The 13,745-nt window shown below is 39.5% G+C and overlaps 2 protein-coding genes across 6 annotated transcripts in view; one reads left to right on the top strand and one right to left on the bottom strand.

The window, feature by feature from the left end:
• ODF2L (outer dense fiber of sperm tails 2 like) overlaps positions 1-13,745 on the bottom strand; it is a 329,427-nt gene that overhangs the window by 121,365 nt on the left and 194,317 nt on the right. The gene's annotated exons all lie outside the window — the stretch shown is intronic.
• The window catches only part of CLCA1 (chloride channel accessory 1), a 31,269-nt gene continuing 20,558 nt past the window's right edge, over positions 3,035-13,745 (top strand). Inside the window, exons 1-4 of the mRNA XM_047085437.1 lie at positions 3,035-3,241; positions 7,965-8,105; positions 8,271-8,418; positions 11,320-11,425. Of these exons, the coding sequence (XP_046941393.1) occupies positions 3,035-3,241; positions 7,965-8,105; positions 8,271-8,418; positions 11,320-11,425 (602 nt within the window). The remainder of the gene's footprint in view (positions 3,242-7,964; positions 8,106-8,270; positions 8,419-11,319; positions 11,426-13,745) is intronic.

Raw genomic sequence — 13,745 nt, 5'->3', positions numbered from 1 at the left:
ATAGAGGCCATGCTAAACTAGGCCCTCTCCCTGGAGAGGCAGACAAGACGAGGAGGACACGAGGAGGTGAGGTGGTCAGGGCAGCAGCATAGACTCTCAATTGAGCAAGCAGCCAAGGCCCAGTGAGCAGGAAAGGCCAAGCAAATCTGGGGAAGCACCTAAACTGAGTTTCTCACAACTTTGTCATAGATAACTGCAAAAGCCACAATTCAATAAGGGCAGGGCAACTAAAGGCTCACACCCCTCAGGAATGAAGGCTCTGGTTACACCAACAGGCGAACAAACAATACAGATCAGCCAAAATGCTGGCTAAAAGTGAGGGAAATTGGTGATAAAGGAAGGAGATAAATATGCATAATGGCTGTGAAAATTAATATAGGGAAGCCTCACTAAAAATGGAATCAGAAGGGTAGAAGCAGAGGCTGAAAGGGGGAACCATACCACTCAATGTCAATTACAGGAAGAATTGTTAATTACAGTCCCCAGTAGAGAATCATCAACAGGAAAGAATCATCCATTACAGGCCTCAACAGGGAAAGATTTACATGGCATCTCCTATAAGAAATCAACTGTATCTGCAACTCAGCCAATTTCTCCAATGGACTTTCCTTTGAAACAAACCCTCTCAATGTTCATAAAATACTGTTCCCTTCCTTTTTTTTTTTCCTTTGACTTGCCTATGGTTTTGCTATAGCTTGCATGCCCCAAATTAAAATTCTCGGTTATGGAGCACCTGGGTGGCTCAGTCGGTTAAGCATCCGACTTTGGCTCAGGTCATGATCATCTCATGGTTCGTGGGTTCGAGCCCCGCATCAGGCTCTGTGTTCACAGCTTGCTCAGAGCCTGAAGCCTGCTTCAGATTCTGTGTCTCCTTCTCACTCTCTGCCCCTCCCCTGCTCATGCTCTGTCTCTCTGTCTCTCAAAAATAAATAAATGTTAAAAAATAAATAAATGAAATAAAATAAAATTCTCAGTTACTCCTGAATAAACCCATTTTTGCTAGCAAAATGACTGACTTTTATTTTAAGATTAACATGGTCTTGAGACTAGTCCTAGCAGCAGACACTGGTTTATTCAATAACTCTCTTGCTTTAGGTCTTTTAGGAGATTGCAATTGGCCACCACTTTGTAGGAGATTCTATGAATGATTGGACTTGTACATTCTCTTAAAGAAAAAGCAAAATAGCGTGGGCTTGCACACACACAAAAATGTCACCTCTACATAATAATATTGGAGCTAATATTATGGAATGAGAAGAGTGGATATGAGCAGTTCAAGGGGTAAATTGTGTTGGATTAATCTTACAGAACCCCCTTAAGATTTTCTTGGCCCCATCCATGCACTGGACCCTCAGTTACTCACTCCTTCTCAGTACCTACTTGCTCCTTGAGGGCCCAAGTGGTTCCACTGCCGGAGGTCAACCAGGCACCACTTGGAATATAGCTCCTTATACACCACAAGGCATGGAATCGCTCTTTCTGAGCTACTGCTGAATGGGCTGGACAACAAAGCCAGTAAGTTCAGGGGAGCTGATCACCTATAGGAGATGAGAAGCCAAATACTTCCTCTTCCTCCTTCCCATGGACTGTTCCAAGGCATGGTTTCATTCTATAGCCCATTAGTAGACATCCCAAATGTCAGGGCAAGTCCAACTGCAGGGTGGCCCGCTGGGTCTCTTCATTGTACCACAGTGGCCAGTTTAGTAACATTTCACCTTTTATTGCTTCCCAGCCATCCCTGACTATTTCCCCCTTTCCCTCACTCTCATTGCTCTGCTCTGGGATTAAACTCTCCAATTATTAACACATAAGCTTGCCCTAGACTTTGTTTTTTAGGGAACCCAGGAAAAACATACGTAGTTGGGGGTGTGAGATGTTTTAGAATCAAAAATTTTGATGTATGATAAACACATACATTTTTTCAATACACATTAAATAAATTATTTTTGCACCAAAGCATATTTAGATCATCTGGACAACCACTTTATAATTAGATATTCCCACTACTTCAATGCTTTACTTTCAATTGCTTAAAGACATGTACTTGAGCAATAAATTCTATTTATTAGCTAAGTACTAACCTAACTTTTATGAGCCAACGTCAAAGAAAGGGGATAAACAAGGTGAAATTGATGCTTATCACAAATGAAGTCTTGGGATGAAGGGATATTTCAAGTAATTTGAATACAGTAAATTGGTAGACCAACTTGAGTTTCCATCTGAGGTTTGACAAATTTAAAAGAGTTTATGAAGTAGGTGGCAGTCCATAATTCATATTGAGAGAAATTTAGTTTCAATAAAATAATTTAATGTTGTTAATTTGAATTATATTGACCCATGAGCTGTGGAATAGAAAAAATAGAGGTCTGATGAGGGAACTGGAGGGAATTTGCTTTGCACAGTGATACGTAAATTTTATCTTTTCTCTCCATTATAAAATATTCAATAATATCTATGTTGCTTTCTAATTTTTTTGTTGTTGTTGCAAGTGGATTGTATAAGAGAGCATCAAGAGGTGATGAGGTTATGTCAAGATCAATGAGGATTTAAAAAAAAAAAATGACCACCATCACAGATAACTGGGTATATGACTTACACTTAATAGTGCTCACTGAATATGCAGAATAGTCAGGCCTCCATGGGGAGGTGAGGGTTGGAGGGTGGTGTTGGGTGGGTCAGTGTCCCTGGATTAGCAAACATTTGTAATAAGTAAACATCTTTTAATGGCCGAGCTGCTTGTCACCTGTGAATTCCTCCAAGGAACAGGATGTGGGCTCCCCACCCTCATTCCCAGCATCTGGCACAGGTGTAGACAAGGCTAATAATCCTTTCAAAATGAAATATTTGAAAGTACACAGAATTTGAGACTAAGCTATATGTATGGTTCCTTATATTGGAGACAAATGCAATGGTGAAAGAATTTTGGGTCAAAGGGTTAAACACTGTGATAAACCACCACTGATAACTTGGAAAAATGTGTGTCTATATATTCATATATATATATATAGAGAGAGGTAAAGAAAGATACCTCTAAATGCAGCATTCTCCAAAGAGAGAAATCAAAGTGCAATGTGCAGCAATGGGGTCATTTAAATGTTCTGTTTTCATCTTGGTCATTCATCTCCTGGAAGGCGCTGTGAGCAAGTCACTCATTCAGCTGAATAATAATGGTTATGAAGGGATTGTCATTGCAATTGACCCTAATGTGCCAGAAGATGAAACACTCATTCAACAAATAAAGGTAGGTTCAAAATGATAATTATCCATGCTTTAAAAACATTTTTTATCCAATTATTTTTATTTTTATTTTTTGATGTTATTTTTGAGAGAGAGGGAGACAGAGCACGAGTGGGGGAGGGGCAGACAGAGAGGGAGACACAGGACATGAAGCAACCTCCAGGCTCTGAGTTGTCAGCACAGAGTCCAACACGGGGCCTGAAACCCATGAGCCATGAGATTGCGACCACAGCCGAAATTGGATGCTTAGCTGACTGAGCCACCCAGGTGCCTCTATGCTTCAAAAAAAAATAAGTGTAATATTGTCGTAGAGCAAACATGAGTTCTCTAACTCCAGCTGTGTGACATTGCCACATTATTTTCAGGTCTGAGTATGTTTCTTCAGCTGTAAAATATAAATAATAACACTAAACTATTAAGATTCTTGTGACAGATGAGATCATAAATGCAGTGCACATAACTCAGAGTTTGATACATCATTGGTGCTTAATAAATGATGTCTACACTATATCAGATTCTCCTTTTATTCTCCTAATTGTAATCCCCTTCTCTGTGATCCTATTTAATACAGGAGCCCAGGATGCAAATCTCTGACTTAAGAACAATCCTGACCCTTCCAATGAGAGGAAACTATGCATTTTACCAGCTCCAATGCAAGGGACCCTCTCAGGGCTGCTGGGCAGGCTCACCTCACTTGTTACTTCTCCCATGGGGGAAGGAAAAACTAGGGAAGCATCTAACTGCTATAAGGTGGAGGGATTAGAGAGGTTGCATACAACAGCAAACTTTAAGAAGGAAATGCATTCTAAAAGGCAAAAGTGTAGGTCTGTAAAATGGGAATAATAGTAAGCACCTTCCTCATAGGACTTTGTCATGATTAAGTTTAACAATGCATGCATATAAGGGAAGCTGAGTTAAGGGTATATGGGAACTCTGTACAATTTTTTGCATGTCTTCTGTAAGTCTAAAATTATCTCAAAAATTTTTTTAAAAACTTCAAAAATGTATGCATAATGCCTGATACATAATAAGAGCTCAGTAAATGTTAGGTGTAGCCATCAATCATCAATCCCACTGTTAATCCTTCTAGATCAAAAGAGTTCCTCCCTCTTAACCAAGCCAAAGGGGCTGAAGCTTGTTTCTAGGCAAAGTTCCTAAGTGTGAGTTCAGAAGTTAATAGTGTAAGGGCCCCAAAGGTCGTCCCCAAAGTTTCTTTGCTCTGAGCAGAAGCAAGGCCAGAAAGATGGAGTTTGGAAAAAGGGCCATCTCTACCACCAAGAGAAGGTTGGGGTTGGAGAAGTGCAGCAGTTGATGGGGGAGGAGAAGCTTACCTGTTTAAGTGAAAGACTATGAGGTCTACCACCATTGGTGAAAGAGAAATTTACATCTTTTGAAATCCCTCAAATCAGAAACCTTGGGTAGGTTTTTGATTACCTCTAAATTTAGGCATGAGCAAAAATGAAGTAGCCACTTAAAGTTAACAGACAAAGTATGGAAGAAAAAATGTGGCTGGCAATGTTTCTGTCTCTTGCTGGATAGTCAGTAGGGCTCAGGAAATACCAGGAGGACACAGATGCCTTATCTTGAATGACAATGGTCATTTGTATTTATATTGTGCTTTAAAGCTTTCAAAGCTCTTTCATCTCACTATCTTAGGGAGATTTTCTTCCTGAGAAATGTACTTCTCACTACAATAATTAAATCTGCTTCCTGGTAGGAGTCCTAAATGAGTTGGGTATTAAGTTGGTTTCTACATCTTCTCCGTAACAGGAACACTTTTAAGGACAATAGTGTACTCTGTGTCGCTGAGTAGTTAATAAAAGTGGGTTCCCCACTATTTGATGTTCTAGATCTGCAGAGTTGAGGGAGCTCACTGTTGGCTTTGCTGCCTTTCCTGGCCATCCCTCACTCTCTGCTTTCTAAGGGGATTCTCTTCCTCAAGCCCTTGTGGGGCAGAAGCTTCTAAGTCAGCTCTTAAATACTGGCTTTAGCAGGACAGTCCCTAACATTTTTTCCATATATAGGACCGGCAGATGGCGCTGCAGCAGTTCTATCCAAGGCACCTACATTCTAGTCCGTTTTAGTTGTAGAAACAACAGAACACACATGACAGAGTGAGAGAGACTAAGGGAGAAACTCGCTCTCTGCTTGTGTGAGCGCTCTCTCTCTCTCTCTCTCTCTCTCTCTCTCTCACACACACACACACACACACACACACACACACACACACACACTTACACACACATTAAAGATATTGAATGGGAGCAGTTTGGAGTGTTCTCAATGCGTGGGAGCCCAGGCACGCCCTGACTTGGCACTCCTGGACAGTTTGCCACTCATGAAACCGCTTCGTTCATTCATTCTTTGTTCATCCATCCAACAAATATTCATAGAGCATTTACAAAATGTCAGTACCAGGAATCCACTGGTGAATAGTATACTATCCCTGCCCTTAAGGCATTACCAGCCCATCCTATAAACTGTTACCCTCAACCTTCTCCAAACCTCTTAAGTTTAAATGTCTATTTGGATATGAAGTCGCCTTCTCAAAATCTGGAACAGATGATGAAGCAAAGTTTCCTTATTAATGTTTCTATTAAAACATGGAAGACAAGAAAATTTCATGCTGCTTATTCTTCCTGGAGATAATGAAAATTCACATTTCACAAGTCAAATTGTAATATAATACTCTAATGTAGGAAGTTTTATATCTACTTTTCAACTTTTTGGTGATCTTGACTTAGTGTTTTTATTTTTCATTTTATTTTTTAAAAAATTTTTAATGCTTATTTATTTTTGAGAGAGACAGAGTATGAATGGGGGAGGGAGCATAGAGAGAGAAGAGACACAGAATCTGAAGCAGGCTCCAGGCTCTGAGCTGTCAGCACAGAGCCTGATGTGGGGCTCAAACTTGTGAACCAGGAGATCATGACCTGAGCCGAAGTCAATGCTCAACCAACTGAGCCACCCAGGTGCCCCCAGTGTTTTTATTTTTTTAAATCAGACAATATTATATTATCCTAGTAATTGTTAAAAATCTGGCTTTGGGGGAAGAAGGAAATGCAAATTACAAGAACTTTAATAAAACTGTCCAGGCAGCCATTACTGTCACTATCTGAAGGGAGGGAACCTAAGGCTCATAGAGATAAAATAAATTCCCCAAGTTTATCCTGTTAGGAAGTGGCAGAGTATGAGTCACTTCTGCATCAACGGGCAAGTATTTCCCCATGTAATGATGACCTGTTTCTGCCCCTAAGGCCATCCCTGCCAGGCACAGGACTCTAGTCATTCTGGTCTGCTCCAGCAAGGACATTCCTCCTGCAATGACCCATTTTTCTCTTAAATTATCAGTTCTTTTCCATTAGTATATACATGTGTTATAATAGTTTCCATTTAAAAAAAAAAAAACTAAACCAAACAAAACTCCCTTGTCCTGAAGTCCTCTTTCAGCTAATGTTTCATTTCTCCATTCCTCTTTAATCTACAGAAAAACTTCTTGACCTGTTGTCTGTATTCACCATCTCTGCTTCCTCATCCCCTAGTGTGTTGAACTCACTCATATGGAGCTATCATCTCTGTTCCACTAAAATGGATCACTCAGGTAGCCAAATTCATTGCTCAGTTATTAGTCCTCATCATACTTGATTGCTCAACAGCATTAGACACCGATGAGGAATCTCTCCTTCCTTAAACACTCTCGCCACTTAAACACAGAGCCTTCTGATTTCCTCCCCATGCACCTGCTGCTCCCTCCGGATCTCCTTTGCTGGCTTCTCCTCACCTCACCCCTAAATGCTGGGGGCCTGAGTGCTCAGTCTTCAGCCCTCCTCTCTCCTCTGTCTATACTTGCTTTTGTACCTTTCAGTGGTTTTCAGTCCTAGTAGACCCAATACCACTTTCTATAATAAATTTCTTATAATACCCTCTCTACCATCTTGTCATGAAGCAGCTCAGGGAATGTGCAGAGGCATTTATAATTTAACACTACAGCTCTTTTCATTTTAGAGAAATAAAGTTGAAGAGAAATTAATTACACCACTTCCTTATATTGAACACTTAGTACTATACTAAAAATAAATACTCTCATATCATTTAGTTAACCCCAAAATTATTACAGGAGCCAGCAGTGCTACAGTTGCATTCATTTTAATTTGAGTTTCTCTCCCAGTACTACTTGGTGTGGGACTTTGAGACCTATACTCTCGAACTGTCAGTTTCTCCCTTAAAGGTTTATTGATCCTCAAAAGATCAAATGAAATGAAACCAATAACTAACATTTCATAATGTTAACACAACGTTGAAATGTTAACATTTCATGTTGCTAAGTAAACATGGTTCTAAGTGCTTCCTTGACTTCATTTGCTCCTCACAACAAATTTATGAGCTAGTCGCTAGAATATTTTCTACTCTATGCGTGGAGAAACTGAGGTTCAGGGGAGCTTGAGGAAATTGCCTGATGTCCTGCCATAAGTGGTGGAACCACAATTAGTGTCTGCCTCTGGAGTCTGCATTGTCAACCATTATACTGAAATACACAGCATGTGGTAAGTACTCAGAAAAGATCAGTTATTATTATTAATAAAAGCGATTTCCACATTTCCCCTTCCCATCTTGATAAGTAACTAGTCTTTGGAAATGTGAAATATGGATATAAATTTGAATGATTGACAGTTTTGCCTATTTTCTGTCATAAATGTGCTGGTTATATGTGTTTTCTTTTTTCCCAGGACATGGTGACCCAGGCATCTCCATATCTGTTTGAAGCTACAGAAAGAAGATTCTATTTCAAAAAGGTTGCCATTTTGATTCCTGAAAAATGGAAGACAAAACCTGAGTATGTGAGACCAAAACTCGAGACCTACAAAAATGTGAGAATATCAAGTTTTTTTTCACATTCAATTTCCTTCTCTAATTCAGATTTTTTTTCATCAAAATATTCTAGAATCAAATGAAATTGTTTCAAAATACTCTTGCATGAAAAAGGTCAATTCATTTGCGGAATTTTGTAATAATGACTATTTGTTAAATTTCAGGCTGATGTTCTAGTTGCTGAACCAACTGCTCCAGGTAACGATGAACCCTACACGGAGCAGATGGGCAACTGTGGAGAAAAAGGGGAAAGGATTCATTTCACTCCTGACTTCCTAGCGGGAAAAAAGCTTGCTCAATATGGACCACAAGGTAGGGCTAGAGATAAAATAATCTGGTATATTTTTCACAATTTAATGATTTTATTCTCAAAGTAGATCAATAATAGCATTTTCTGAGTAAGCATATACAAGCAAAATAAATTATTATAACTTTTTTCACTTAAAATAGAGATTCAGTGCAAATTCGTGCAGCCACTCTGGAAAACAGTGTGGAGGTTCCTCAAAAAATTAAAAATAGATCTATCCTATGACTCAGCAATAGCACTGCTAGGAATTTACCCAAGGGATACAGGAGTGCTGATGCATAGGGGCACTTGTACCCCAATGTTTAATAGCAGCACTCTCAACAATAGCCAAATTATGGAAAGAGCCTAAATGTCCATCAACTGATGAATGGATAAAGAAATTGTGGTTTATATACACAATGGAATACTACGTGGCAATGAGAAAAAATGAAATATGGCCTTTTGTAGCAACGTGGATGGAACTGGAGAGTGTGATGCTAAGTGAAATAAGCCATACACAGAAAGACAGATACCATATGGTTTCACTCTTATGTGGATCCTGAGAAACTTAACAGGAACCCATGGGGGAGGGGAAGAAAAAAAAAAAAAAGAGAGGTTAGAGTGGGAGAGAGCCAAAGCATAAGAGACTGTTAAAAACTGAGAACAAACTGAGGGTTGATGGGGGGTGGGAGGGAGGGGAGGGTGGGTGATGGGTATTGAGGAGGGCACCTTTTGGGATGAGCACTGGGTGTTGTATGGAAACCAATTTGTCAATAAATTTCATATAAAAAAAAAAAACTGAGGGGCGCCTGGGTGGCGCAGTCGGTTAAGCGTCCGACTTCAGCCAGGTCACGATCTCGCGGTCCGTGAGTTCGAGCCCCGCGTCGGGCTCTGGGCTGATGGCTCAGAGCCTGGAGCCTGTTTCCGATTCTGTGTCTCCCTCTCTCTCTGCCCTTCCCCCGTTCATGCTCTGTCTCTCTCTGTCCCAAAAATAAATAAACGTTGAAAAAAAAAATTAAAAAAAAAAAAAAACTGAGAACAAACTGAGGGTTGATGGGGGGTGGAAGGGAGGGGAGGGTGGGTGATGGGTATTGAGGAGGGCACCTTTTGGGATGAGCACTGGGTGTTGTATGGAAACCAATTTGACAATAAATTTCATATATTGGAAAAAAAATAGAGATTCAGAATAGTGTATTTCCCAGTTAAAATTTAAATTCTTCATGTTTAGCACACGTGTGTAAGTACAGAATTTTTAATTTTTAGAAATTGTTATCAGATAGTATTATAATATACTTTCCAAGTATAATCAAATGCAATAAGTTTTAGATAATTAAGGTAACTAATAACTAGTACTAGGTTTCTTCTCTATCTTGAAAAGATTAGGACCCATTTGATTTTCTTCATTTAAATAGGGAAGGCAGAGAAAACAAACAAGAGTACTAGCACCTCAATACCCCACCCCCAAATACACGAATGCACTTATAGACCTTATCAGAAAGAGGTGTCAAACAAATGTACCTCTCTCTTGTTCCTTTACAACATTCCATCCCTACTCCATAACAGGAACAGAAAATTCCCAACCTATGGCTCAATATGTGTTGAACTGATTTACCTAAGTGCCCCATCCCACTCATGGTCACCACATTTATAATCCCTTCTTTCTCTACTGTGCCTCCATGCCTGCTCCCCTACAACCTTCCCTTCCCTTTAAGAGGTCATCAGTTGTTCCTCAGCACTGACAGAATAGTCTAAATCTTTAATGTGAGATTCTAGGTCTTCCTTAGCATACATCCCTTCATATAACTGTCCAAATTCAGCCTACCTAGGAATTTACATTCCAGAAAAACTGAGCTGAGTGTAAGCTCAAATACTCACTGAGTGCCTATTAAGTTCTAGGCACTATTTGCCAAGGCATGGCAATGAAGTCATGGTGTCTATTCTCATGGAGATGTGTCTAGTGTGACAGACTAGCATTAAAGAGTAATGAAAATATAACATGATAAAGTGTCATAATGGGATATAATGAAAGTGCAAAGGAGGGGTATATGGACAGGTTTAGGATGTCAGAGAAGGCTTCTAGATGGAGATAAGCCTGATTTTGAAAGAGGAGTAGGATTTATCCAGAGAGAGGGAAAGAGTATTCTGAGTCAGAGGAAAACTATGTGAAAAGAACAAGAGATGAGCAAGAACATGGTGTGACTCTAGACAGCAAAAGGAGTTTAGGAATTCACTGTGATTTTAGAGTTTTGGTAGTGGATGAAGAACAGCAAGAGATATGGCTTCAGAGAGGAGCAGAGCCTGGATCAGGAATCTTGTGTGCCATGCTGAGATGTTGGACTTAACCTGAGCACCATAGGGGAGCCATCTAAGACTAGAGATATGGTGGCCAGTTGGGTGGCCATTGCAGTGATTCAGGAGTAGGCAGCAGTAAGATTGGAAAGAGGAGACTAGGTCAAAGCAAAAAGCCAGAGGTGTAGTAGGCAGACCTTGAGGGTTAACCAGATATGAACCATGAGGGAGAAGGACATATTGGGGATGCCGCTCTGGCTGCCCTATGAATGCCTCTGGCTCCCACAACAGCCTGCACTGGCCTCCATCGTTATACTTCAACCACTAGGGATTTTAGTTATCTGATCATTTGTGTCATCTGCTAGACTGTGAGCTGTGTAAGGACAAGGCAGTTGTTTCATCTTTGTGCACCTACTAGTGCCTGATTAACATTTGATGAGGCAAAATAAGTAGTTATATCTTAAAGAAATGTGCAGTTATCATTAGATTCTTTTTTCCCTGAGGAAATCAAACCTTTAACTGAAAAAAATTAACATAGCAATGCATAATGATGTTTAGAAAAATTACCTTCTCCTAGTGTGAGAAGATAATTTTGTCATTCTTATTGTAAATCCGCTGTTTAAAATATTTTCTCACAGGAAGGGTCTTTGTCCATGAATGGGCTCATCTGCGATGGGGGGTATATGATGAATACAATAATAACCAGAAATTCTACTTTTCCAATGGAAAAAGACAAGCAGTAAGGTATGTGTATTTTAATTTAATTTTTCCCAACCTATTTTTAAGCTTATTTATTTATTTTGAGAGACAGAGAGAGCATGTGCACACATGGGCACTTGTGTGTGTGAATGGGGGAGGGGCAGAGAGAGAGGCAAAGAGAGAATCCCAAGTCATTTCCACACTGTCAGTGTAGAGCCCAAGGGGGGCACAGAGAGCTCGATCTCACAAGCCTTGAGATCGTGACCTGAGCTGAAATCAAGAATCAGATGCTCAACTGACTGAGCCACCTTCCCAAACTATTTTAAAATTACAACCATTTTCTTCCATGAATTGACTTCAAAAATATCAGTTTTTTATATTTTTTATCTTTCATTCTCTTAGCGCCCTCTTTTTCAGCTTCCCACAAAACTACTTCTTTTGTTCACTTTGTAAGTGCTTCAATTAGTTGAATTGTCTACTCTGCAGCTACAAATCATTTGCCTCTGTGTGTGTGTGTGTGTGTGTGTGTGTGTGTGTGTGTGTGCGTGCAATGATAAGAAATCCACAGGTACCATGTTCAGTGTCTCCATCTCCCTATATCAGAATCAGGGACATAAGCCAGCCTAATGGGATTCTTTAGTGCCTTGAGGGCAAAATGGTATCTATGTGGATTTGATCAGTACAAATGGGCTTGGGAGGGACTGTGGAAGTTACATAAATGACAACCCAAATATTAAAACAAAACAAAATTTATCCCAATTTAAATTAAACTTTCTGTACTGTCAATAGAAAGCAAACCGAATACTTGAAAAGTACTCTTGGCTGCCATTATTTTATGGGTGAGTTCAATTTCAATGAATATAAACTGCTTTAGCACTAACATAAAAGGCAGGGAATTTCCCAATTTACTTTAAAGAGGTAGCATAATTTAGACACTAAAACCTGACAGATGGCATGAAAAATAATTCTGTAGATACAGATTTCTAAAAAGATTTTAAATTAATGGGTAGTAAATTATATCTGGTAGAATTAAGGGGATAACAAACATACTAAGGCCAAGTAGGATATCTTCCAGAAATTTGAAAATATTGTGATATTAGGTAACTAATTAATATGGTATATTGAGTACAGAAGAAAAATAATGATGCCAATAGATTCTCAAAGGAGTTTGATAACCTTGCACACATGCCCGAGTTTAAAAACAACAACTCCTTTTTGAAGACTAAAATTTGGTACAACACTCCTCTCCACTTCTGCTTCCAGTTCTGTTTGCCTGATGCTGTTCAAGGACGGGAGCTAGGATTGGGTTCAGTTACTGTCCTACGTGGTGCAACTGTTTCCAAGGGGAGCTGCACTTGGCTCAGCACTCAATCTTGGCTTCCCATTTCTCCCACAGGAGCATTACTACTCACCATTTCGCCTTTCTTTACAACATTCAAACTCTGTTAGCTAGATCCACTTCTGTTGTATCTTCCCTCATTGTTACATAACCTCAGGCATAAATAGACACTACGTGCCTCCTAGAACCAGGCACAGTCCACCAGATTCCTTTAGCTTATTCCCTCTGCACCTCACAGACCACACCCAGGGGCCCTTCCCTGATGTGATCATACATTGGACCGACCTCTACAGTCTCAGCCAATGCATGCCATCCCAAACCCAACACCTGCCTTCCGCACTTCTCTTTTCTAAGCTTCTACATAGTTGAATGCTGTATATTCCCTCAAGAGAAAAACTTATTAGTAAGCTTATTAGTCCTTCCTAGAGATATTCTAGACATATTTACATATACGGCATGTTCTTCCACAGATAACATTAGCAAAGCTGACATGATCACCATGTCCTCTTAACAAAAATTTAATTATAGTGTATTAATAACGTTTATTGCTTCTTATCTTCCAAATATTTTTATTGCTTTGAAGGGCTAGGAGCAATTTTAAAAAATGATGGTAGTGACCACAACAGAAAGTTACTTCTTTAATAAGATACAGAACATTCACTGAAAACTGGTAGCCTTTCATATTTAATAGGGAAATGCTAGAGACATTCCTAGGAATAAGGATGACCACTATTAGCACATTCTAACTTTGTTTAGAAAGTTGGAGCCAATGCAATAACACCTTAAACTGAAGAGGTTAAAAACAGTGGGGCAGTAGGGAGCTGCTACTCAAAAGGAAGAGAGAAAATTGCTTTTAAGCAGATGAGACATAGTCCACTCAGAAAACCCAAGGAAATAAATAGAAATTAAAACTGACAAAGGAAGTCAATAAGGGGACCAGATACAAAATGAATATTCAAATTACCTTTCCATAGATTAACAATAACGAGTTCAAAAATATAATGGAAAATTTCTTCTCCACTTAAG

The sequence above is a fragment of the Lynx rufus genome, unplaced genomic scaffold, assembly GCF_022079265.1.
Source record: "Lynx rufus isolate CCGP_SWC_20201006 ecotype Redwood Valley unplaced genomic scaffold, mLynRuf1.p SCAF_2, whole genome shotgun sequence".
Classification (NCBI taxonomy): Eukaryota; Metazoa; Chordata; class Mammalia; order Carnivora; family Felidae; genus Lynx; species Lynx rufus.
This window is presented reverse-complemented; position numbering and strand designations above follow the sequence as displayed.